Raw genomic sequence first — 23,069 nt, 5'->3', positions numbered from 1 at the left:
TCCCGAACAATGTCGGAGCAAGGATGCATCCTTGTTTGACACTGATGCTGATGCTGAAAACATCCGATAATGTGCCATCATATTGGATGGTTCCTCTCAGGTCTTCGTGGAAAGACTGGATCATCTTGAGTAACCGTGGTGGACAGCCTATCTTGTGGAACAGTTTGAACAGTCCATCCCTGCGGACCAAGTCGAAGGCCTTGGTCAGGTCGATGAAGGAAATATAGAGTGGCTTCCTCTGCTCCCTGCATTTCTCCTGCAGCTGCCTCAGAGAGAAGACCATGTCAACGGTAGGTCTCTCTGCACGGAATCCGCACTGTGATTCGGGATACACCCTCTCAGCAATCTTCTGGAGTCTGCCGAGGATGACGCGAGCAAAGAGTTTACCAGTGATGCTTAGGAGGGAGATTCCACGGTAATTGTTGCAGTTGTTTGTCTCCTTTGTTCGTATACAAGGTTACAATGTTAGCATCATGCATATCCTGTGGAACTTCTCCCTCTCTCCAGCATAGGCACAGTAGCTCATGTAGGGGTTCCAGGAGGGTGTCCGTGGCACACTTGATTACCTCTGGTGGTATAGCATCCTGGCCTGGGGCCTTTCCTACTGCAATGCTGTCGATGGCTTTCTTCAGTTCATCCACAGTTGGTTTCTGATCCAGTTTGCCCATTACTGGTAGGAGCTCAACGGCGTTGAGGGCTGTATCAACTACAATGTTCTTGCGTGAGTACAGCTCGGAGTAATGCTCAACCCAGGGCTCTATCTGTTTGGCTTTGTCAATGATGACTTCACCAGATTTGGATTTCAGAGGTGCCATCTTGTTCTGTGTGGGTCCTAATGCCTTCTTGATGCCCTCGTACATTTTCCTGAGATTACCAGAGTCAGCACTGGTCTGGATGCTGCTGCATAGCTTGAGCCAGTAGTTGTTGGCACAGTGCCTGGCTGTCTGCTGTACTGTTTTTCTGGCTGCTCTGAGTGCTTGCAGGGTACTCTGGCTCGGTGAGTGTTTGTGCTCCAGGAGTGCAGCTTGCTTCTTTTTGATGGCTGGAATCATCTCATCGGAGTTAACTTTGAACCAGTCATTTGTGTTTCTAGTTCTTCTTCCAAACACCGACAAGGCCACGTTATAAATTGTATCCCTCAGATGCTGCCATCTGGATGTCACATCGGTACCCCCAGGGCTCCTGTGCAGATTCTCCTAACAGGTCTCTCTGAACTTTTTGGCTGTCTCTGAGTTTGCTGTCTTTCTGGCATCAATGCGGGGCCTTCCAGTTGGTTTAGAGTGGTACAGCTTCTTGGGTCTGACCTTGAGTTTGGAGCAAACTAGCGAGTGATCTGTATCGCAGTTGGCACTATGATAGCTGCATGTCAGAAGGACGTTTTTGAGGTTATCACGTCTACTGATGACCACGTCTAGTTGATGCCAGTTTTTTGAGCATCTGTGTCTCCATGACACTCTGTGCTGTGGCTTGGTTTGGAAAAATGTGTTTGTGATGCACAGATTGTGGCACGTGCAAAGTTCGAGAACACGCTGTCTGTTTTCATTCATTTTTCCCACACCGAAGTGGCCTAAGCAGGAAGGCCGTGAGTCACGATCAGCTCCAACTCTTGCATTGAAGTCACCCAAAATGTACAGTTGTTCGTAAGCAGGTATTTGCGCTATGGCAGTACTAAGCATGTCATAAAACTTGTCTTTTACTTCTGGTGTGGTGTACAGGGTTGGAGCATAAGCGCGGATCAGGTGGACAGGACTGGCGCAAGTTTGAAGTATGCCCTGAAGGAGTCTTTCTGATCCGCCCATGGTTAATTCCACCATTTGTAGAAGGGTGTTTCTGATGGCAAAGCCAACACCATGCTCCCTGGGTTCTTCTTGGGCTTTACCCTGCCAGAAAAAGGTGTAATCTTTTTCCTTTAGAGATCCTGAATCAGCAAGTCGCGTCTCTTGCAGAGCAGCAATGTCAACTTGGAGCCTCTTCAGTTCCTCATTGACAGCGGTCTTTCGGGTGTCGCTGATGTCCTGAAGATCTTCAGTCAGACCGGTCAGCATGGTCCACACATTCCAGCAAGCAAGCTTAAAACTTTGATGGTTTCCTTTTCTTCTTGATTTTCTTATTGGTTTGCCTGGTGCTCAAATTTCAGTCACTTGTCAGGTTTGGGAACCTTAAGCCTCACGTACTCAGTGAGGCAGGTGAACTGTGGCGGGACAGTATCCTACTGGCTGGGGGCTGCCCAGCTTGAGGTGGGTGGTGGGTGGTGACTGTCCAATGAGATGCGATGACCTCTCCCACCGTCGAAGGGCAACCCCTGGTGCTCCTTCTCTATGCCAGTCGAGCAAGAGCTTATAACCAGTGTCTCTTACCTCCTGTGTTGGTTCAACGCTGTTAAGTGATGCTGGAGTACCTCTCCAGGCGCGAGCCTGGGCAATTTTTTTTGGGACCCTGGGCTGCCCAGATGCCAGTGTTCCCCTCTTGGCTTTACTGATTTAGTTCAAAGGAGAGGATAACCTCTACGTCTGGTACCAGCTCTGCTGCAGGAGTTGCCAGGTCAATGCCAGAAGTTGGCACAGAACCACCTTAGGACTCTTCTCCAGATTTTCTGTCAGGGTTTACTACCTTAGCCTTGCTCCTTCCCAGGATAACCCACAAGGCAGTGGGGCTGATTTAAACAAGTGTAACTGTATTGATTTGAATGAAGTTAATCCTGATTCAGATTAGTGTGAGGACAAAAAACTAATAGTCTTGTGGAACCTTAGCATCAGACCTATTATTCTCAGAGTTTATTTGTAGACCAAATCTACTCGGAATTCAGATTCAGATTATTTCAGTAATAGGTGTATCCTCTATTTCTGAGGGGCGGAGAGGGGTTGTTTGTGTGTGTTGCTCTGAAGAGGATGAGAAGAGGAAAGCATGAAGCTACTTGGCTTGGATACCTTTTCAGGACTATATTTTCGCTCTCCCTTTGTCTGAACTCCTGTGCTGTTATTTCAAAATAACTTTGAGCATCTACATTATGCACATGCTATTTTGAAATAAATTTGAAACAGTGGGTGTGTTGTTTTGAATTTCCTGAACCTCATTGCAGGAGGAATAATATCTATTTTGAAACAGCTGCTGCTAAGACACAAAATAGGGCTATTTCGAAAAAAGCCATAATTGTGTCCAATGTCACTACTTCATACTAGGCACTATATTACTGGACATGCTATTTCAAAGTATCTGGGTACTATTTCAAAATGCATTCTTGTGGGTAGATGTGTTAATTTGGAATGGTTTATTTTGAAATAGCACTGATGTGTCGACATAGCCTTTCAGTCCTCTCTTCTGAAAAGTTTCTGCAGCTCCTTATTGCTTTATTTTTCATACTAAAGTGTGGAATTAGGTGTTCTTCGGCAGCACCCAGGATAAAGCCCCACAAGGTTAGCAAATGAGCTCCCAGACAAGACAGCGTTTACTCTTGCGGGTGTCCACAGGGAACAAACTGGACTTTTGAGCAGCAGTGGCCCCTTTATTCTCCAGACCAGGGTGTCTTTTACACTGCTCTGTTAGTAAAAAGCAGCCTCTCCACACTCTGCTCACACAGCTATAAGCTTAGAAAGGCACCTCTAGCAAAGTTATGTGAATGTTGCTCTGCCAGCCATTGATGAATAGGTAAATGGCAAAACATATACCTCCCTGATTCCCAGCCTTTTATGCCACAAATGTGCATCTTACACTGTTTGAGACCCCCTTGACCAGTGTAAGCTCAGTAATGAGTGTGCCGTGCGGTCAAAGGGTAATGAGTATACACCAGTCTTTGTTAACTTAAGTACAAATTCCCCAGACACATTTCAGTCAAAATACACTGGTTTGAGTAAAGTACTGAACAAGTTTATTAATGAGAGAAAGATAGGTTTGAAGTGATTATAACTGACCAAGGCATAAAAATCTGAATTGTTTAAAAAAAAAATAAAAAGATAAAACTGCAATCCAATTCCTAAGTTTTACCAAAGCTGATAATTCTAAAAGCAAAAGAGTTTGTCTTTCCCCAGGCTGCAGTAAATTTCACAGGCTGTCTCTTTTCAGCCCGCAACAAATCTGCCCATAGCTCAATCATTTGGGTCCTACCAAATTCACAGCCATGAAAAATATGTCATGGATTGTGAAATCTGTCTCCCCTCATGAAATCTGGTCTTTTATGTGCTTTCTATGTCTTCAACATGATGTTGCTTTGATGTATTGAGATGTAGGGGTGGGGGAATCTGAAACCATTTTTCCTCCTTTCTATACCAACTCCCTGTACTAGAGAAATCCTTGATGGATCCTGGAGTGATTGCCTACATTTTCTGCAAGCCATTCTTCAAGTGACTTGCAAATTCATGCCTATACCTTTTCTATGTGTGCAGTTTGTGCGGTCTTGGAAGTGACATGGAAATCCATTGTTTGCGGTTAGCAGACAATAGTTGTCTAACACAGGTGGACAGTCCTTTGTGTAGTGTGTGGGCATTCTTCAGACTCTCAATATGTGTCAGTAATAAACAGCAAATTCTTATAACTCCATGTACGATGTTGATGCACAGATTTTAACAGGACTATGATGTTTAGTAGAGAATGAGTTTTCAGATGATATCTCAAGGCATGCTTTGCACAAAATGTAGCATAAGCTTACAAAAGTGGTGAACATGAGGTACAGATACAGTACAGTGTGTCACACTTTGCATGGGATGTTTATGGTTAAATCAGTTTTGTTTACTCACAGGGAGCTAAAATTATCTCCCAAGCATGCATCTCCATATTGTCTGAGTGTCTCACCATGAAACATCTATCGATGTTTTTAACATCACCCTGCATCAATAGCTTGACAAACCAAGTGTTATGAAAATCGTTAGTGCTTGGAAGTAGAACCTCAAGTCTTTTCCTTCAAATTAAGTGCAAAGGGATTGATTTGCACTGTGCTGTAGTAATAATTAAAACACATTCCACTGCAGGTAGCTCCCACAGCTTGCCCTTTGCTCTGAAACAGAAACTCATTGATTAATCCATGAGGTCAATCAGTCCATCTTATCTGGAGACTTAATCATGGAGAATTTCTGCAACAAGGCCAAAAGCAGCACAGATTCATTTACTGCTGCTTAGCTGAAGAACCCAAACTCTCCTGTAGGCTGAGAGAGATTTGTTTCTACTTAGCAAAGTGATCTTTTTAATGCAGCTGTAAATTTCAACTCCATTGCAAGTATGGAATGAAGGTATAGAATTTTAAGATGAGCAACATTCATACAGTGATTGCCCATAAATTGTTAGTTTTTGCCAACAACTAGCAGAGGGATACCAAGATCTTTCCAATTCTAAGGGTTCATGAAAAGAGACTTTTAAAAATAAGACTCCTCACTCCCTTATCTCAATACAAGACAGTTTAGCCTTTTCTGGCTCACCTCATCTCTTCTTCCCCAAGTCACAAGGAATAAACCAGAGTGAAGGATGGTGTGCCCAAGGGGAAGGCCAGCAGGCCTTACTCTGGCTAAGGAACTATGTTTTTCACCTGTGGGTCCCAAAAGTCATCATATGATCCTGACAACCTGTCTTCAGCCCCTCAGCGAGGTTACCTAAGTGCCAGCACTGCCAAGGGAAGTAAAACCCTGCTCTTTGTCCCGCATTGTATTACTTTCTGCCCCTTCTTTCTTCTGCTCCTCCACTTCATTCATCTGGCTTTTAAAGTCATTAGAATAGTGCCCTGCCCACACACAATAAAAAGACAGACCCTAACCTTTACAGTCTGACTCTGGCTGCAGTAGAGAGCTTACAGCAGAATGCAGGAGCGGTGGAAACTTCCTAAAAGTGTGTGGGGCCACTGATGCTTGAACCATGATCCCAAACTTCCTTGTGCTGCCATTTCCTCAAGGCCTCAGTCCCAACATCACCTGTTTTCCTGAGGCCCTGCCCTTATGCCACCTCCTCCCCTGAGTCGCTGCCCATTTTGCCAGAGGCCCCACCCTCGTACACATGCTCCCGCAAGACTCCACCGCATGCTGCCTGTTCTCCATAAGAATCCGCCCCTGCTTGCACATCTCTACTTCTACCCCTTGTTCTCACCCTTGTGGCCAGTGAATAGTGATAAGCCATAGGCCCATAGTCACCCCTGTTCTGGTGCACCTGGTTGCCAGCCACACGACTGCGCTGCTGTAACCTCTCCAGCATAACTGCTCTAAGCCAATGGGAGAAAGGTCTCCTGTCAACTTAATTAATCCACTCCTAAAGAATGTCAGCAGCTGTGTTGGCAGGCGAAGCTGTCCCACAGATATAGCCTTGTCCACACTAGCATTTAGGTTATTATGTCATTCAGGAGTGTGGCTTATTCACGCCCCTAAGTGACGTGAGACAAGAGACAGCAGATGGTTACAAACAGAAAGACGGGGAAGTTCAAGGAAACACTGATACAATATTGGTCAGCATGATAGACAATGGTGTCAATAATATGAGAGACCCGTTCTGAGCTGCTCCATTGAAAATGTCAAGCATGTGTGTGACCATCTGGGTCCAGGCACCACAAGGGGAGGGCAGGGTGTGAATCCCAAAGAGTCGGCAACTGAATGCAGCTGAATCTGGTGTTCACAAACATGCCAAGTAAAGTCTTGTGAAGCTTGCAGTGTTTTGAACTTTACTATCACTCAGACATACATATACAAAAATGGTTATGAATCTATGTATATAGAAAAGTTTGTGACCCATACTACAATTTCAAATACAATTGACAGCAGGATGGTGCTCCTCCCAAGCCACATATTGATATGAAACTGACTTGTACCATCCATTGTCCAGCCAGGAGAAAACCATGGTGAACCTTCCAGTTAGTGGGAAAACACTGAAAGGAGTCCAAAGTGAAAACAAAGTCCCAGTCATGGAAAACTAAGAAGAGAAAATTTCCTGTGCTATAAAACACCACAGTCAGATAGAAAGCAAAAAACAAAACACAACAAAAACTGTAAACCTTAAAAGGAAAGTGGTTTTGAAGAGAAGGACATCCAGAAACTGAGGGCTGCCCTCTCAGAGGGGCACTGTACATGAAACACTGGATGCTCTATGATGGGAGGCAAGAGGGTATGCTGGGAAGCTGTTCAGGGCCTTTGGCATTGCCTGTTAGGAAAGGGAATTTGTCTCATCTTAGAAGTGTGAAGCCTGAAGCTGTGCATGTGTTTATTTGGGGGTAAGTTGTCCTTATTATTTCATCTGTGATTTTTCTATTAAGTAAACATTTTTTGAACTTGGAGCAGTACTGTGGTGTGCAAACTCTGTGCAGTGTGTCCCCACAAGTGAACTGAGAACATGGTAAGTTTCCCTCCTGTGGGGATGACCAAACAGAGAGGGAAAGTCTGAGTGCTTGTAGTTGAGAACTTGGGGCAAATGGATTCGGGAAGACTCAGTTTGTTGGGGTCATGCTGCAAGGAATAACTAGGCTGATGGACCTTTGTGCTTGTAGGGTGGCTGCTGGTGTCAAGGGTCTGAGCCTTAGCAGTACAGCATTGAGGCACCCTGAAGTTTCAAGGCTGGGGGTGACAGAACCCTGTATTGGTCCATCACCTTTACAACATTACCTCTTGCCCCCGACCAGTTTCCTAGAACAATGTGTTAGTGACCCCTTGAATTAAGACTATTTTTCTGATGTCGTCTGTGTAAAGCTTTTTATCCCACTGTGTTTCAGCGTAACACACACTGGAACTGACGCACAGGTCTAAATGAATCCTAAATACCAGCGGGTGAGTGCAGACCTTAGGAAGTATTGTCTTTGCTCAGTGCTAATCCCATAAAAGTAAGTGATGCTGTTGAAAGCATCCCTATACCAACTGTGAGAACATGTCAATTTTTATATAGAAATTCTTCTCCTGTTTTTTTTTTTTTAACCTGAGTTAGCCCAGAGCTGACAGCGTATGTTTTACACTGCAGTGGGGTAGATTGATTGATCCTAAGCAGAAAAGCCTTTGGGGTCTATAGCTGATACTTGAGCTGTGGAAAAAAACAAACAAACAAACAAACAGCATGTTAATGTACAGCAAGGAGCCTGGTTTAACTGGACCAATTCCTGGCTTGCTGAAAATTAGTTAGAGGCTGTCTGGCTGCTGCTCTTGTGATTCATCTTTTCTATTGTGAACTATAGTCATTTTCTCCAGGGGGCCTTTATTCCCCTCCAGTTCCAAAACTTAAGTGAAATATGTTTTTTTCACTAAACCCCTTTATATCTGTTAGAATAAGTGGAAACTGGCATAGGTGAGAATGCAAGGCAGGTGAGCAGGATCTGGAAATTGGCGAATGGGTTGGGGTGCAGGAACTGGGAGGAGGTATGAATACAGAAGAGATTTCTGGCTGGGAGTGGGGTGAGGAGAGAGAACCAGTGCAGGACCTGGGAGGGAATTGGGGTGAGGTGTCAGAAGCAAACTCTAGCCAGGAGGCACTTACCTCAGCAGCTCCTGGCCAGCAGCACTCTCAAGCAGGGTTCCCTGTCTGCCAGCAGCCCTAGTTCCTAGCATTTCTATGTGGCTTTTTTGCACAGTGGAGGGAGGCTTCACACACTGCCCCCAACCCCAGCAAAATGTCCCAGCTGCTATTGGCTGGAGATTAGCCAATGGGAGCTGAGAAATTATGCTGCACTGCCCTTGCCCCCAACAAATTCTCTCAGCTCCCATTGGCCGGTTTCTGATGAACAGGAGCTGAAAGATTTTGCTAGGGGTGGGGGCAGCACCTGAAACTGGCCAATGGGAGTTGAGAGATTTTGCAGGGGACAGGGACAGTGCTTGAAGCTCTCCCACCTCCACAGTCACTAGAGGCTGGCTGTGGGAAGGATTTAAAGTTTTGTTGGGTCTAGTCTGGCCTGTGAGCTGTATATTGGCCTATTCTGTCATAAAGCAACCATCCTTAGGGTCCATGAATAGATTGATTGATCTGAATAACTAAGTCCTTTGTTTTCCTGCTGTGGCTCAAAAAAATAATTGTTTGTGGAAGAACTTGACCATTTCAATCTTGACTGTTTTTTCATATAGGCCTATCTGGTAGGGACAGCTTTTGGGTACTGCTGAACCTCCAAGTGAAAAGTGTTTGGCATAGTTTTTTTTTTCTAACATGTAACAGAAATATTTAATTTAAAACAAATCTCAGGAAGAAAAAGGAGGAGGTTAAAAAAGAAGACCCAGATTTGATCCATATCGGTTACTGCAATGGGTTTTGGGTTTGGCCTTTTAATAGCACATCATTGGGAATTAACCAAGTTCTCCCTGTAAATATGGAGCCATTTTAGACTAACCCCTGTGATAAGCATCTAGAATTCTCATCTGTCTCCTTAGATGCTAGGTTAGTGGTATGTTGAGATGGTGACTGGTGCTTGGTAAACCTTCACAGGTTTTTGGATTTTTGGTGGACATGAAGAGTCTATTTAGATGGGAAAATAGTGGGGTTTTCTAATCAGAATTATACATTTCAGATGGAAGTCCAATTTCAAAAGGAGAGTGATTACAGCTATCACCTTCTCTTCTTCCCTACACTCTGATATTTTATTTGTGGCTTTTTAAACTCAGGAAATTTACTTAACAAACCAAACTCAAAGGCGCATGTTTGTGCATGCCCACTCACACATTTTATGTGGTGTATGAGAATGCTTTCTTAAAATGCAAGCTGTCAAACCTGAGTACAAGGGATATGATCATTACACACACATAGCAACAAAGTTGTTTGAATTGCTGTTTTTTCCTTTCACCAATAAACTTTAGTTTTCTTACAGTGCTATAAATATTAAATAAAGATGCCAAGAATTTATTGGTGCAATGTATTTGTGGCGACATGCTTGAAAATATAATGTGTAACATCAGGTTGATATTTTGGGAGGAAAATTCTTATTTTATCAGGTTTTACTGCTATCATTTTTTTTCTGTTTATGCATTTTTTTTATTCTACAAAGAAAGAAGGTCTTTGAGTGGCTCACTGTCTAAGTGAGATATAAATCCAGTTATGGTATTAGATAAGACTCATTACAAACACTCCATGGAGAAAGAGGTTTTTTGGTTTTGTTTTAATGTTGTATCTGCTGTCAGTGGAATGGCACTGCTGAGTATTTGTATTTTGTTTCAAAAAACTACTATTGTGAGTTAGACCGCTGAATGCTGTAAAGAAAACTGTCCCACCTGCATAAAGTACCTTTTAGAGATAATAAAAATTGCATGGAGCTAAATGCATTCTCTCAGGCTAACAGGAAATAAAATCTCAATCCAAAAATCTCTTTTCCCTGACACCATTAGCTCTTTGTAATTCATACCAAACAATCCCAGAAGGGCACTGTAGAACTAAACTTCTCATATTTAGGTGCACAGCTCTCCATCCTACTGAGGCAATTGTGAGATGGTCCAAACACCAAAATTCTTAATAGGATGGGTGAAACAACACATTTTATGCTTATCCATTTCCCTTTTCCTATGCTAAGTAAGAAATGTGCTTTTCAGATCAGTAAGCAAAAAAATCTGTTGGTCTTGCTTTGTGACAGGCAGGGAGAAGTCACTTAGCAGGTTTTCGATCCAAACTTTCATCTCCAATGTTCGGTATAATCACAAATGGATTAATGAGGCTTTGTGATCTACTGGTTTGTACAGGACACTGGGAGTCAGAATCTCAGGATTCTGTTCCTAACTTTGCCATGGACTCACAACTGCCCTTTGGGAATTCCCTTGACCTGAGCTTGCCATGTTGAAGATGGGAATAATTACTGATAAATGAACACTGCGGGATGGTAAGAACTCTACTCATAAATACAATATACCATAAGGTCCCAACATGCATGAATTTAATAATTCAGTTATTTGCGAGCGGCTGCCACAGGGCTTCAAGCCTGGAGCACCAGCAGCTGCTGTTTCCCCGGGGCCCTAGGGAGGAGCGCCGGGAGCCACTGCCTTGCTGGAGCTCTGGGCAGGAGCGCCAGCAACCGCTACCTCCCCGGGGCTCTGGGCAGGAGTGTTGATGGCTGCTGCTTCTCTTGGGTGTCAGGTGAATTATATTCATCATTTGCAAAATTCAACATTCAGGAGCGTTCTCAACATGGAACCCTTGCAGATGTTGCAACCCCACTGTACTTCCTTACCAAACACTCAAGAACACTTGCTAGCTAGATTGCCTGTTTTCTTGAATGGCCTCAGATCTTTGTTTAGAAGACATTTGCTGTCTGGAGCAATAAACTGCCAACTAATACATATAAAGTGAAATTAATTTTTTTTTCATGCATGGTGACAACTTTTCTGATTTACAAAGCCTTAGAGTGTGTCTACATTGCAATGGTTCAGCAACAAAAGTATTGTCAACATGCAGAAGTGAACAAAAAGAAAGTCACCAAATCACATTTACACTGCCACCCTCTGTCGAGATGTTGTGGACACATTTTTGGTTCCTCTGTTGACTGAATAACCACGCAATGTGGGTAGGCATCCAAGAGTGTGTGATGTCTTCTTCAGTCACTAGGCACTGTGGGAATGCAGAACGTGGCACAAAGCATTCTGGGAATTTGGAAAATATCCTGTCAGTCACCTTTTAGCCTGAACGCCCTCCCATGCTTCCAACTTACTTGAGCGCCATTTAAAAATGCCAACATTTCCTCTACACTCCACCACCCTCTGTCAGAAATCATGGATCCCAGATTTCTCTCCTATGCTGTGTTCAATGTGCTGAGGACGTCACATGTTGCAGCAGAGCTGCTACTGCAGTTAGCATCTAAGGAGGATGACTTGGAGGAGGACAGCAGTGTGAGTGACAAGGACAGCAACAACTTTGCATTCAGTTGGCTGTCACAGAGCACTTGTGCAGTGTAAACCATTGTTTTTGGGCTAGGGGTACCAGCACTGACTGGTGGGATTGCATCGTCATGCAGATGTGAGATACAGACCAGTAGCTACAGAACTTTAGGATGCATAAAGCAGCTTACCTGGAACTGTGTGCTGAGTTGGCCCCCGACCTGTGGTGCAAGGATGCCCTAATGGGAGTTGCTGTCTTGGAAGAGAAGTCTGTGGTGATTGCTTTGTAGAAGCTGGTGATCCTGACAGCTACTGTTCAGTTGCAAATCAGTTTGGAGTGGGAGAGTCTAATGTTGGGACAAGACTTCTGCAAGTGTACAGGTCAATCAATCATGTTTTGCTGCATAGGATTGCAATTCTGTGAAATGTGGATGACATAGTGACCGTCTTTGCAGAAACGGGCTTCCCAAACTTTTGAGGGGAAATCCATGATGCATGCATTTTCAGGAGCAGTAGCCTGTGTAGAAAGTTGCAGGCCGGGACTTTCTGTCCAAACCACAAAATTACCGTGAGTGTTGTGGAAATGCCCACAGTTACCCTCTGTGACCCTGATTACCCCTTACAGCCCTGGCACAAGAAGCCTTATACTGGGCCCCTGGACAGCAGTAAGGAGCAGTTCAACAGCAAGCTAAGCTGAAGCGTCATGGTTGTTCAATGTGCCTTTGCTTAACTCCTCCCACCTACAATTTTTCTCTCTCCTATCTTCTGAAAAGGGGGCAAATACAATTATTGGGCTTTTCCATTGTCACTGTCAGGGAAAGTGAGTGAGTGGGGCAGCTCATGGGCCAGAGTTTGATTCCTAATGCCGAGTATACTTTTGTGGGTTAGTGTTGGTAGGAAATAAAAAAGCATCCCAGTAGCACTTTAAAGACTAACAAAATAATTGATTAGGTGGTGAGCTTTCATGGGATGGACCCACTTCTCCAGACCATAGCCATACCAGAACAGACTCAATATTGAAGACACTGAGAACCAAAAATATCAAGGTTGACAGATCAGAAAAATTGTAATCAAAGTGGGCAAATCAGAAGAGCAGAGGGGCAGTAGGAGTGGAGGGAAGTCAAGAGTCAGATAAAACGAAGTATGTAAAAGAGTCCATATAATGACACAGGTAATTGGCATCCCAGTTCAAACCATGTGTTAATGTGTCAAATTTGAATATAAAAGAGAGCTCCTCACTCTCTCTTTGCAGGTGATTCTTAAAGTTCCTTTTCAGTAAAACACAGACTTTAAGGTCATTAACAAAATGGCCCACTCCATTAAAGTGCTGGCTGACAGGCTTGTGAGTTAAGAGCTTTTTGATGTCTGTTTCGTATCCATTCATTCTTTGTGGAAGCGTGTTTACTGTTTGTCCTGTATACAAAGTATGTGGGCATTGTTGGCACATGATGGCATATATGATGTTAGTAGAGGAACATAAGAATGTGCCCATGATTCTGTGAATAACCTGGTTAGGTCCAGTGATGGTATCCCCAGAATAGATATGTGTACAAAGCTGGCAACGGGGCTTGTTGCAAGGAAAAGTTCCTGGACTGGTATTATTGTGGTATAGTCTGTGGCTGCTGGTGAGAACCCTCATAAGGTTGAGGGGATTGTCTCTAGGAGAAAACAGGACGAACTCCTAGGGAGTTCTGGAGTGTGGCACCCTGATTAAGGATGGGTTGTAGGACTTTAATGATGCATTGCAGTGGTTTGAGTTGGGAGCTGTAGGTAATGACCAGTAGTGTTCTGTTGTTCGTTGTTATGGGCCTATCTTGAAGTAGCTGGTTTCTGGGTATCCGTCTGGCCCTGTGTTTTGTTTTGTTTTTGTTTTTTTTACTTCTCCTGGGGGGTAATTGAGGTTTATGACTATTTGGTAGAGATCTTGTAGTTTTTGGTCTCTGTCAGTAGGATCAGAGCAAATGCAATTGTACCAAAGGGCTTGACTGTACACAGTGCTGCTGTTGCCTTTACTGAGCACTATGGTGGAAGATAGTGCTCCCTAGTGGGCAGTGCCCAGAACTGCAGGATACGGTCAGGACACCGTTCAACTGGCAAAGGAGCAGAGGAGCTGCTTGATGTGTGGCCCTCTCTGGATTATAAAAAAGTGTGTTAATTAAATAGGATTATATGACAAAAAACGTATCCTGTATTGAACGTAGGAGAATAAGACTTAAATCTGATTCTTTGGTGAATGGTGTGCATGGCTAAATTAAATTCAAGCAGACCTTCCCGCTAAGTCCATTTGGTGTTCAACAAGTTCAGTGAGTAGACAGAAAATCTTGCATGTTCATTGTGTGCTCATTTGAGCCTGTCCAGTTAGCCTAACAAGCAAAATAGCTTATAAAAAATGACAATTTATAAACTTGTTGCATTTTTTACACCACTTCCTGGTTGAAGACAGTTATAACTTTTTTCTTCCTTAGATGCCAGGCAGTCTGCTATAGACTGCTACAAGTTTGCAGCCTGGCATTAAGTACCTCTTTTGCCATATCAGATTTGTCATGTTACTTCCTTTAACAGAGCAAGCAATTAAAAATGATGAGGGTAAAGGGTTAAGCCTAAAAGCTTGCTAATGAGGATGCCTTACCAGTTTTCTTTTCATCCAGCATTTGCTGGTGTTTTCAGCATAAGCTTTCGATAAGCATCACTGAACATTTATCCACAGTATATTTTAAAAAAAAATCCATCCTGTAAAAATGATAGATGTGGGGCTCTGCTGTTTATCTGAAATCCTAATTACAGATACCACTGCATTTGAATGTTAAATTCATGCAGTGTTCCTTAGACTTCAAACTGGTCACAGATAGATTCAAATCCACAGAGATCTGAGCTTGGCAAATACAGACAGTGGTTTTTTGTTTGTCTTTTCTAATTCAAGGTTTGCATCATAAAAGTACAGCTATCTAAAGAAAAAAATCAATATTGTTGAGCATCGTATGAATTTTAAATTTTAATTTTATATCAATTAAAGCAAGAGGAGGAGGGAGGAATTGAAGAAAATTGATTAGTGTTGTATTTATAAAAACAGAATAATGTGCTCCAGTCCCCCCAGATGAATGCTGTAAAAATTCTGTAAAACTCTGTAGGAACATTCTTTTTGTGAGGTGAGGAGGGTGTGTATATGTAAAGATGATAAGACTTCAGAGTAATGTGTTCACAGTTCTGCTATGCCGCATGCAAATATGTTTGCATTTTTGTGCCCTTCTGTGGATAGGGTGACTGGATCAACAATGTCAGCTATGCCAAAGGACACCTAAACATTTACATTGTAGTCCCCAGCTTTTAGTTATCAGTGATCAAGTGAAGCTTTTTTCCCGGCTCATTGAAACATCCTACAAATGAGATCTTCTCCTTCTGCTGTAAACCTCTGAAAACTGGGCATGCAGAGGAGGAAATATCCGCAAGGATCTACTCTGAAATTCCCCCCACAGCATTTTATTGGTGGCTGAGGATTGCTGTTCTACTGAAAACTGTCTGCCTACATACTCTGCAAGTTCTAGGGATCAATGTGGTTTCTGTGGAGCTCTGCAGCATTCATATGTAATATACACTGTGAATGGAGCATTGCATCTGGAACAATGCATTATAGCATTCACTGCTTGTCTCATGAAATGCACCATACATGAAGCAGTGTTCCATAGGCACATTATGTAAAATGCATTTCTTCAGGTGCATGCAGTATTTTTTTATTTGAAATATGATATTATTTCCTACTGTGTATACACAGGTCCTGATTCAGGAAAGCAGTCAAAGCAGTGCTTAACTTTAATACAGTATAATTTATAAAATTTTAATAGATAGTAGTAACACCAATGGACCCAGGTCATTGGTAGCTGGGATTGAACCTGAAACTTTAGGGGATAAAGCTGTGAGCCACTGCTGCATCAGCTAAAGGCCAATTATCCCCTTTAGCTAGGGCTGTAGAGCAGGTATCATGTTACCTCTCCGTGGTCTCGGTTCCTCTGAGTTACATAGTATCCCTCCCACATGCACAAAATACTCAAAATCGATTGTAAAAGTCCCTGAAACTACGTTAACCCTGGCCGAATATGACAAACTCCGTCTAAGGTGAACTCCAAAACCCTGGGATAATCTTTTCCATCTCTCATGCAAGCTCATCTCCTGAGTGACCATAAAACGTTAATACCTTCCTTTCCGTCTTAAGGCATCTGTGTGATGTGCTCTTCCACTAAAGACATTTGGTTTTAATTGTTGTGAAATAAATTTTCAGAATGGCTCTACCTGGATTTAGTGGCACAGCTCTCAATAAAATTTGACTTGTCTGGCTGAATCTCTCTCTACTCTTTTGGAAAGGTACCTGAGAGTCCACAGGAGAGATGAAACAGCAATTGTGATCTAAATAGTGGATAAAACAATCCAATAGAGGCTTTTTTTCCCTAGCAATATTGTTCATGCTTTCCATAATTTACTGAAGCTGTTTTTGTAATCTACAGTTGTGACATGCCCCAAGGTACAATCTGGGCTTTTCACCTCTCTTACTCAATGTACCCTTCTCACTGCTCTGCTTATATTAGGCAGCCCCTTCAGGTTTTGCTCTCACGTGGCCATTAACATGTGAAGGCAGGCTTTCTCTCCCCGCATACAGGGAGACACCTGCAGATTCCCCAGCCCAGCCTTGCACCCCAACATTGTGCACCCTACAATACTCAATGCCCTCTTGATTAGAGTAAACTCATTAGTTAGTTTGCCATATCCTCAAATGGCACAAATATGCACCAGCTCTTGTAAATGAGGTGAGTCTCCATACGTCAATCAAAAACACACTGCTGAGGTAAAGCATTGAAATAAATGTATCAATTACAGAAAGAGAGATTTTTAAGGGATTATATGTGGTATAAGCCAGTTCAGCCACCAGCCAGTTCAGAATTGGTTACAAAAGGAAATAGAAGATAAAAATGCAAGTTTTTTCCTAACCATGATCAAATTGAGATTTGAAGCAATAAGACTTCTCTTACCCAAACGCCTACAGAAGTCTGTGTTAATTGGAAAGCTTTTCTAGTTCAGACATCCCCCTCTGTCCCCTTTCAAATGTTTTTGTCTTCCAAACAATGCTGTTGCCTTCAGAGTGGGTAGAGAAGGAGGGAGGAAGCGGTGATTTCTATCTCCATTATTTATACTCTTCTTCTGGCCTTTAGGAATATCCCCCCGTGTGAGCGCAGACACTCAGTGATGTAAGATTCATAACATCTCTCAGGTGAATTGCAAATCTTTTGTTCACATCTTTTGTGTAGGTGAGGCTTGACATGTAAGGCTTTTGTTCACTGTTATTTGTTACCTGTGAGGCGCTGGTCTGTGGGCATTACCCAGATTCACAATATGTTTCGGTAACAAATATAGAGTAGTATTTCATACCTTCGTATGCAATGACATGTATTTTCGTAGGATAGTGGTGCTCAAGAGATTATAACTCTTCTCACAAGGGGTATTTTGCACAAGATGCAGGATGTGAATTCAGCTAAAGTCTGGTTATTTTTTTTTAAACCTGTGGAAAGCGCCAAGGCTTGAGGCTTCAGCCACTGTGGTGCATGCCACAGGATCTCCCGTCCCTCCCAAAGGGCTAAAGTCTGAATCTCCACATGGGGCATGTGGAGGAGAGAGGCTCTGGGAGATAATCTATGAGAATTTAAACCTCAAGAAGGATTATCATCATTTTGTTAAAAGTGGTGCTCATAAGAGTGTTACCTGTCACAACAATCATCATGTGTCATCAGATTTAGAACCTCATTACATTGGTACAGATTGAAGGGCATGACCCATAGGCAAGCCATGGAAGTGCTACCAAATGCATTAGTGTGTTTGAGTCACTCGAGGCCAAATGCTAAGAATGGATAAGCAGTGACACCTCTCATTAAAATCAGCATCCTTGGCATCTTTCAGCTTGGGCCCCAGATCAGCTCATGACATTGGTAAATAAGTACTCCCATAGTCTGAGGGGTAACCATATTAGTCTGTAGCGTCACAAAAATATAAGCAACTCTATGGCACCTTAAAGACAAACAGTTTTATTTAAGGTAATGAGCTTTTGTGGGTAAGATCCTGTTTATCAGACCTGAAAAAGCTCATTTCCTAATAAATAAAATTGTTAGTTTTTAAGGTGCTACTGGTACTCCCATAATCCTGATGGAGTCAGTAACTGCTCACCAGTGTCATCCTTACAATAAGCTAAATGCACCTCTAGGGGTCTCCTTTGAAGTTAATAAACTTATACTAAGGAAGAACTTGGTCTAATGTATTTCATTATTACTCTGGCTACTTGGCTGGGCTGAGGTCCATGTATTGTGCTTGAAGTCTTCTGTCTTTTTGCCTCTCTAAGATCTCATGTGGGGAAGAGTTCCTTTTGTTTAATAAATCACCAGGTATTTCTCTACCTGTTATCTGAGAGGAACAAAGAGGAGCAGAGAGTCTGCTTGTATAAAAAAATTAGTCTTAATTTCTCTCTGGATTCTCTCTGTCTAGTCAAGTTTGTTTTAAACTAATGGAAGCAATTAGTGAATCGCAGAGGGACTTTTTCTAAGAGGTAGCCATTTTCAGATAATGGAGCATAAAAGTTGGCACAGTGACATATGACACTAGAGCAGCATATTGGAGCAGTGCACTGTGCCTTAAACAGATGTTTAAATATTTTGAATATTGAATCAATTTGTACATATAAGAAGTGGGTTTTCACATTGTATATTGTGCTCTTTTTATTTAAGTGAAATCGAACTAAGTGTTTTTAAAAAGCAACCACTGTAGCTTGCTTTGTTTCTTTCTCTCTCTCCTTTTTTCTCTGCAATATATCAGTATATAAATCGGTCTAAAAATGCTCCCAGATTTCTTTTATAACATACATAGAGAGCTTGGTGGAAGCGAAATGAAAATAGATAAAGAGCAGTAATGCAGCTCTCTCTATATATACAAAGGGTCTTGTCTGAATAAACATTTGAGGCATATCTGCACTATCACTTATGTTGGCAAAAATGATGTCACTCAAGGCTGTGGGAAAAAAAAAATCTACCCGCGAGTGACATAAATTTCTTCCACATAAGTGGTAGTGTAAACAGAGCTACGTCGGCGGGAGAGCATCTCTTGCCAACATATCTACTGCTGCCGCTGAGGTGGTTTAATTTTGTTGACATGAGTCAAGAGAGCAGGATATTCCTATGTTTGGTTCCTGTGTTAGTCTCCCTCGGTGTCTATGATTGATACAGACTGTAACTCTTAAAGGCAGGAATTATTTTTCACTTTCCACACCTCAACAGAGAGCTATTTGAAGTTATGTACCCATAATAACCAAAACAAAGGTAACACTAATGTAATATTCTCTTTCCATAACAAACTAAGTAATTATTTTTTGTCTGTACTTACAGCAATGAAGGAGATTACCATTTATTTCTGCTATGCAAAAATATTTTGGTGTGATTGGGGTGGGAGGCACAGACAGCTGGAGAGGGGTTTAAATTGAAATATTCCAGATGAGACAGGCTTAGAAGCTATTTACTCCAAACCAAGCAACAATAAAAGGTGAAGTTGTGGAATAACACACTTTATAAAACAAAACAGTGAGGCGCTTTCTTCTCCTGGGTTTTGGAATAAACAGTAATTAAATCATGTAAAATGTGACAGTGCAATTGCTTGAAATGAAATCCTCCCACTATAATTGCTTTGATACCCAGATTTTTTTAAATGCTAGGTAACTTTATCCAGTGTTTTTATCAGCAAAATATGACACTTGCAGTTGGTGCCTCGTAATTTATGGCAGCATTAGCTGACAGTTCGAACAGCATCTAGATTTTAAAAATGTACGAAAATGGGTTAAATAAATATATAATCTGGAACACTATGTAAACTGCACAGTTCTGAAATGATCTTGATACTAAACTCGTTTAGAGATGCACTTTGCATAGTGCAGCAAAAGGATGGTCCAGTAATTGAAATGCTAGTCAAGGATCCAGAAGACCTAGATTCAGTGCATTGCTCTACTAGAAGCTGGGCATGTGTCTTTGGGAAGGTCACATAGAGTTTGTCTACACAGGGACACTCAGTTAACTAAAAGTGTGAATCTGAAGTGGATTTCTTAAATACCTGTTTGAATCCTCATGTTCAGAATTAAAGTGTCCTCAATTTGGTTTAGTTTAATTCACTACCAAAATGAATTAAGCTATCGTGAATTAAAGTCAATTAAATTCTAAGTGAAACTATCCACACAGGGCACTAATGCTGCTGAGCTAATCCACTTTCAAGTCATACCGTTAATTTGGATTAATTTTCCTGACTGTCCCTGTCTAGACAAGACTCTAAGGATATGTCTGCATGGCAAAGAAAAACCTGCAGTTGGCCCATGAGTCCAGCTGCAACCAGAGTGCAGAAGTCTGCACAACAATGAAACAGCCCCAGAGCCTGCATCCCTGAAGCATAGTTTTTTCTTTGTGATGCAGACATATCTTAAGTGTCTCTCAGTCTCTGCCTTCTGTGTAAAAGTCCACGATAATAACAATGCCCTACCTCTTGGAGGTAGTAGGAGGATAAATTCTTAAAAGATTGTTAGGGGCCCAGATATTACAGTGATGGGAGCCATCTAAGTACCTAAGACAAATAGCTGTACATCCATTTCCCATCACTTTAACTGCTCTAGTATGTTTCTTTTGAGAGGGTGTCTGTTTTTTTTTTCTCGGTGGCTTGCTGTAGTAGTCAAATGTATAGTTCAACTCTCATCTAATCTGTTGATTGTGTTGCTTAATTAATATGTATGATTTGTTTTTAACCTAACATTTGTGATATTCAACATAGCATATATAAATAGTGCTCCTCAATCTCATCTTTAAATTAGTTTTACTTAAAATTCACAAAGATTTGTAAGTAAGAGAACTTTGATCTGATATTTAGTCTTTACCGTGCAATTTGTAGCAGGTTTCAGCAGTCCAACTTTTGCCTTTGACTGCAATATGCTGAACAATCAGACAAGCAAGAGATTACAATTCTTTCTGTGTGTCTGACTTCAGCAGAAGGATCTATTTTAATTTTTTCTTTGTGTAAAAGTATTTTTATCATTGTGATACTGGCATTGTTACAGGTATTTAAATTGAAGTTAAGTATATACATATATCTGTCTTGTAGTTAACTTGTTGAAGGTTTATTGAGGGAAAAAACCCCATTTTGTCTAAAGAATACCCACTGTGGGGTGATAGACTCTACTTGAACGTAAAAGATAACAGTGACAAGAGAGAAATCCACTTGTAGAAATGGGTAACAGCTGTGTTATAGATTGAATGAAACTGTATCAAATTCTTTAAAAAGGTCCCAAAGCGTCTTCCCTGAGGATGAGATAAAGTACAAGAGCATTCCTGAAAGGTCAAAGAAACAGTTAAGTCATTTCCTTGATGGTTATTGGACATATAGAGCATGCAGTTGAAAATTAAGTGTCTGTAACTTGTGCTTGATCATATTTTTTTTTTAATCGGATGCCAATCTCAAGGCATGGTCTTTGTCTCTTGTCTCGTGTTCTAGTGAAATTTAGTGGCTGTTCTGGGAACAATGGAATTCGATATGAAACCAACAACTTGGACTTCAAAGTGAGGACAGATGGGACCATATATGCTGCCCATCAGATGCAAATCCCCTCAAAGCAGACGATGTTTATGGTAACTGCATCGGACCTCGAGGCCCTAGAGAGATGGGAAACCATGGTCAGATTATTGGTTGGGGAGAAATCACAGCACAGTGGACACAAGGTAAAAGCCTTTAATGCAGTGTTTTCTTGATTAAAATTGCCCAGTGCAGTGTTTCATTGAATTACAGAAATGTAATTATAGAAAGGAACCTCAAGAGGTCATCTATTCCATCTCCATGCACTAAGGCATGATTAAATATACCTAGACTTATTTCTTGTTATATTTCCTATAGAAGTTGCACACAATTTAAATGTGAACTAAATGTTTTATAAGACTGGATTTAAAAGGTATGTTTCCAAAGAGCAAGTGACACAAGCCATGGCCAAAATCTTGTGAACATTTCTTTATCTGCCTAGTCTCCTTCTGACAAGTGCTTTTTTGCTTAATGTTACTACAGAGAAGAATAAGCTCTTCAGTTCATACTTATGTAGTCTTAAGTGATCTCCAATTTCTGATATGCACATATAGTGAAGCTTTCTGGACTATACATATTTTCGTACTAAAACGCCTTTGCTGTTCACAGTTAATTTTGTCCCTCCACTGGAAACAGGAGACTTCAACTGAATGAATAGCAATAAGACCCCCTGCCCAACTGGCGCTGCTAGAAAGGATCTTAAGTTAAAAGTGGAAAAGCTTGCAACACCTATTCCCAGAACCTGTGAAAGAGACTTCAAGTGGCAATGAAGCCATTTAACAGGCATTTGTCAAGCCCTATCAGTTTCTGAATTCATTATGTTAGTCTATAGGACCTTAATTTAAAATCTGTTTTAAAAATATTTCATAAGCACGATGCTGAAGACTATAAAATCACGTCTCTAAATTTTTTTCATCCCCTCAGCTCCCATCAGACATAGGCGCACCAGTTTAATATAGGGGAGGTCAAAGAAGGGAATTGCCCAGGGCCCAGCATTTCAAAGGGGCCCGGACCTCAAGTTGCCACCATTTTTACTTTGTCAGTGGCAGCAGTAGCAGCCAGAGATCCAGGCCTCTTTGAAACACCGTGGCAGCACTGCTCCAGCTACCCATGGCTGTCAGGGGGTTAGGGAGGGACCTAGCACTGCAGTAAGGGTGACTGCGAGGGCTGATTGCCCTTGGCCCTTCCTCTTCTATTCTTGACCCCACCCCTTCCAGCAGGGCTGTTGTCTGAGGGCAGTGCAAGCTTCCAGTGCTGTACTTGAGCTGCACCAGTCTGGGGGAGGGTTGGGACTGCCCCCCACTCTCCTCAGAAGCAGTACAGAGCTCATATGAGTGCCCAGGGTGCATGTGTCACCTATGTGCATATGCCACCTCCTCCATCTTTTGTAGCATTGCTCTTTTTGGACAAGACCTAAGCTCTGCACATTATAGCAGCTGTATTTAGCACCTAGTAACAAAAGAATCCAGCTGGGAAAAAATTTTCAGAGAAGAATGCAGATATACCTAATAGTGTTTCATGAAGTAGGAGATGAGCTTTCATGGGACAGACCCACTTATTCATATCTGGAGAGTATCCGAAGAAGTGGGTCTGCCCCACAAAAGCTCATCACCTAGTAAATAATATTGTTAGTCTTTAAGATGCTACAGGACTGCTTTTTTTGTTTTGTGAAGATACAGACTAACATGGCTACCTGTCTGAGACTATTCATCATGA

At 42.0% G+C, this 23,069-nt stretch overlaps 1 protein-coding gene across 1 annotated transcript in view; it reads left to right on the top strand.

Annotated features, from left to right (window-relative positions):
* CDH4 (cadherin 4) overlaps positions 1-23,069 on the top strand; it is a 769,032-nt gene that overhangs the window by 441,962 nt on the left and 304,001 nt on the right. The window contains exon 3 of the mRNA XM_075011421.1: positions 21,276-21,499. Within this exon, the coding sequence (XP_074867522.1) occupies positions 21,276-21,499 (224 nt within the window). The remainder of the gene's footprint in view (positions 1-21,275; positions 21,500-23,069) is intronic.

This window comes from Carettochelys insculpta, chromosome 17 (genome assembly GCF_033958435.1).
Source record: "Carettochelys insculpta isolate YL-2023 chromosome 17, ASM3395843v1, whole genome shotgun sequence".
In the NCBI taxonomy this organism is placed as follows: Eukaryota; Metazoa; Chordata; order Testudines; family Carettochelyidae; genus Carettochelys; species Carettochelys insculpta.
This window is presented reverse-complemented; position numbering and strand designations above follow the sequence as displayed.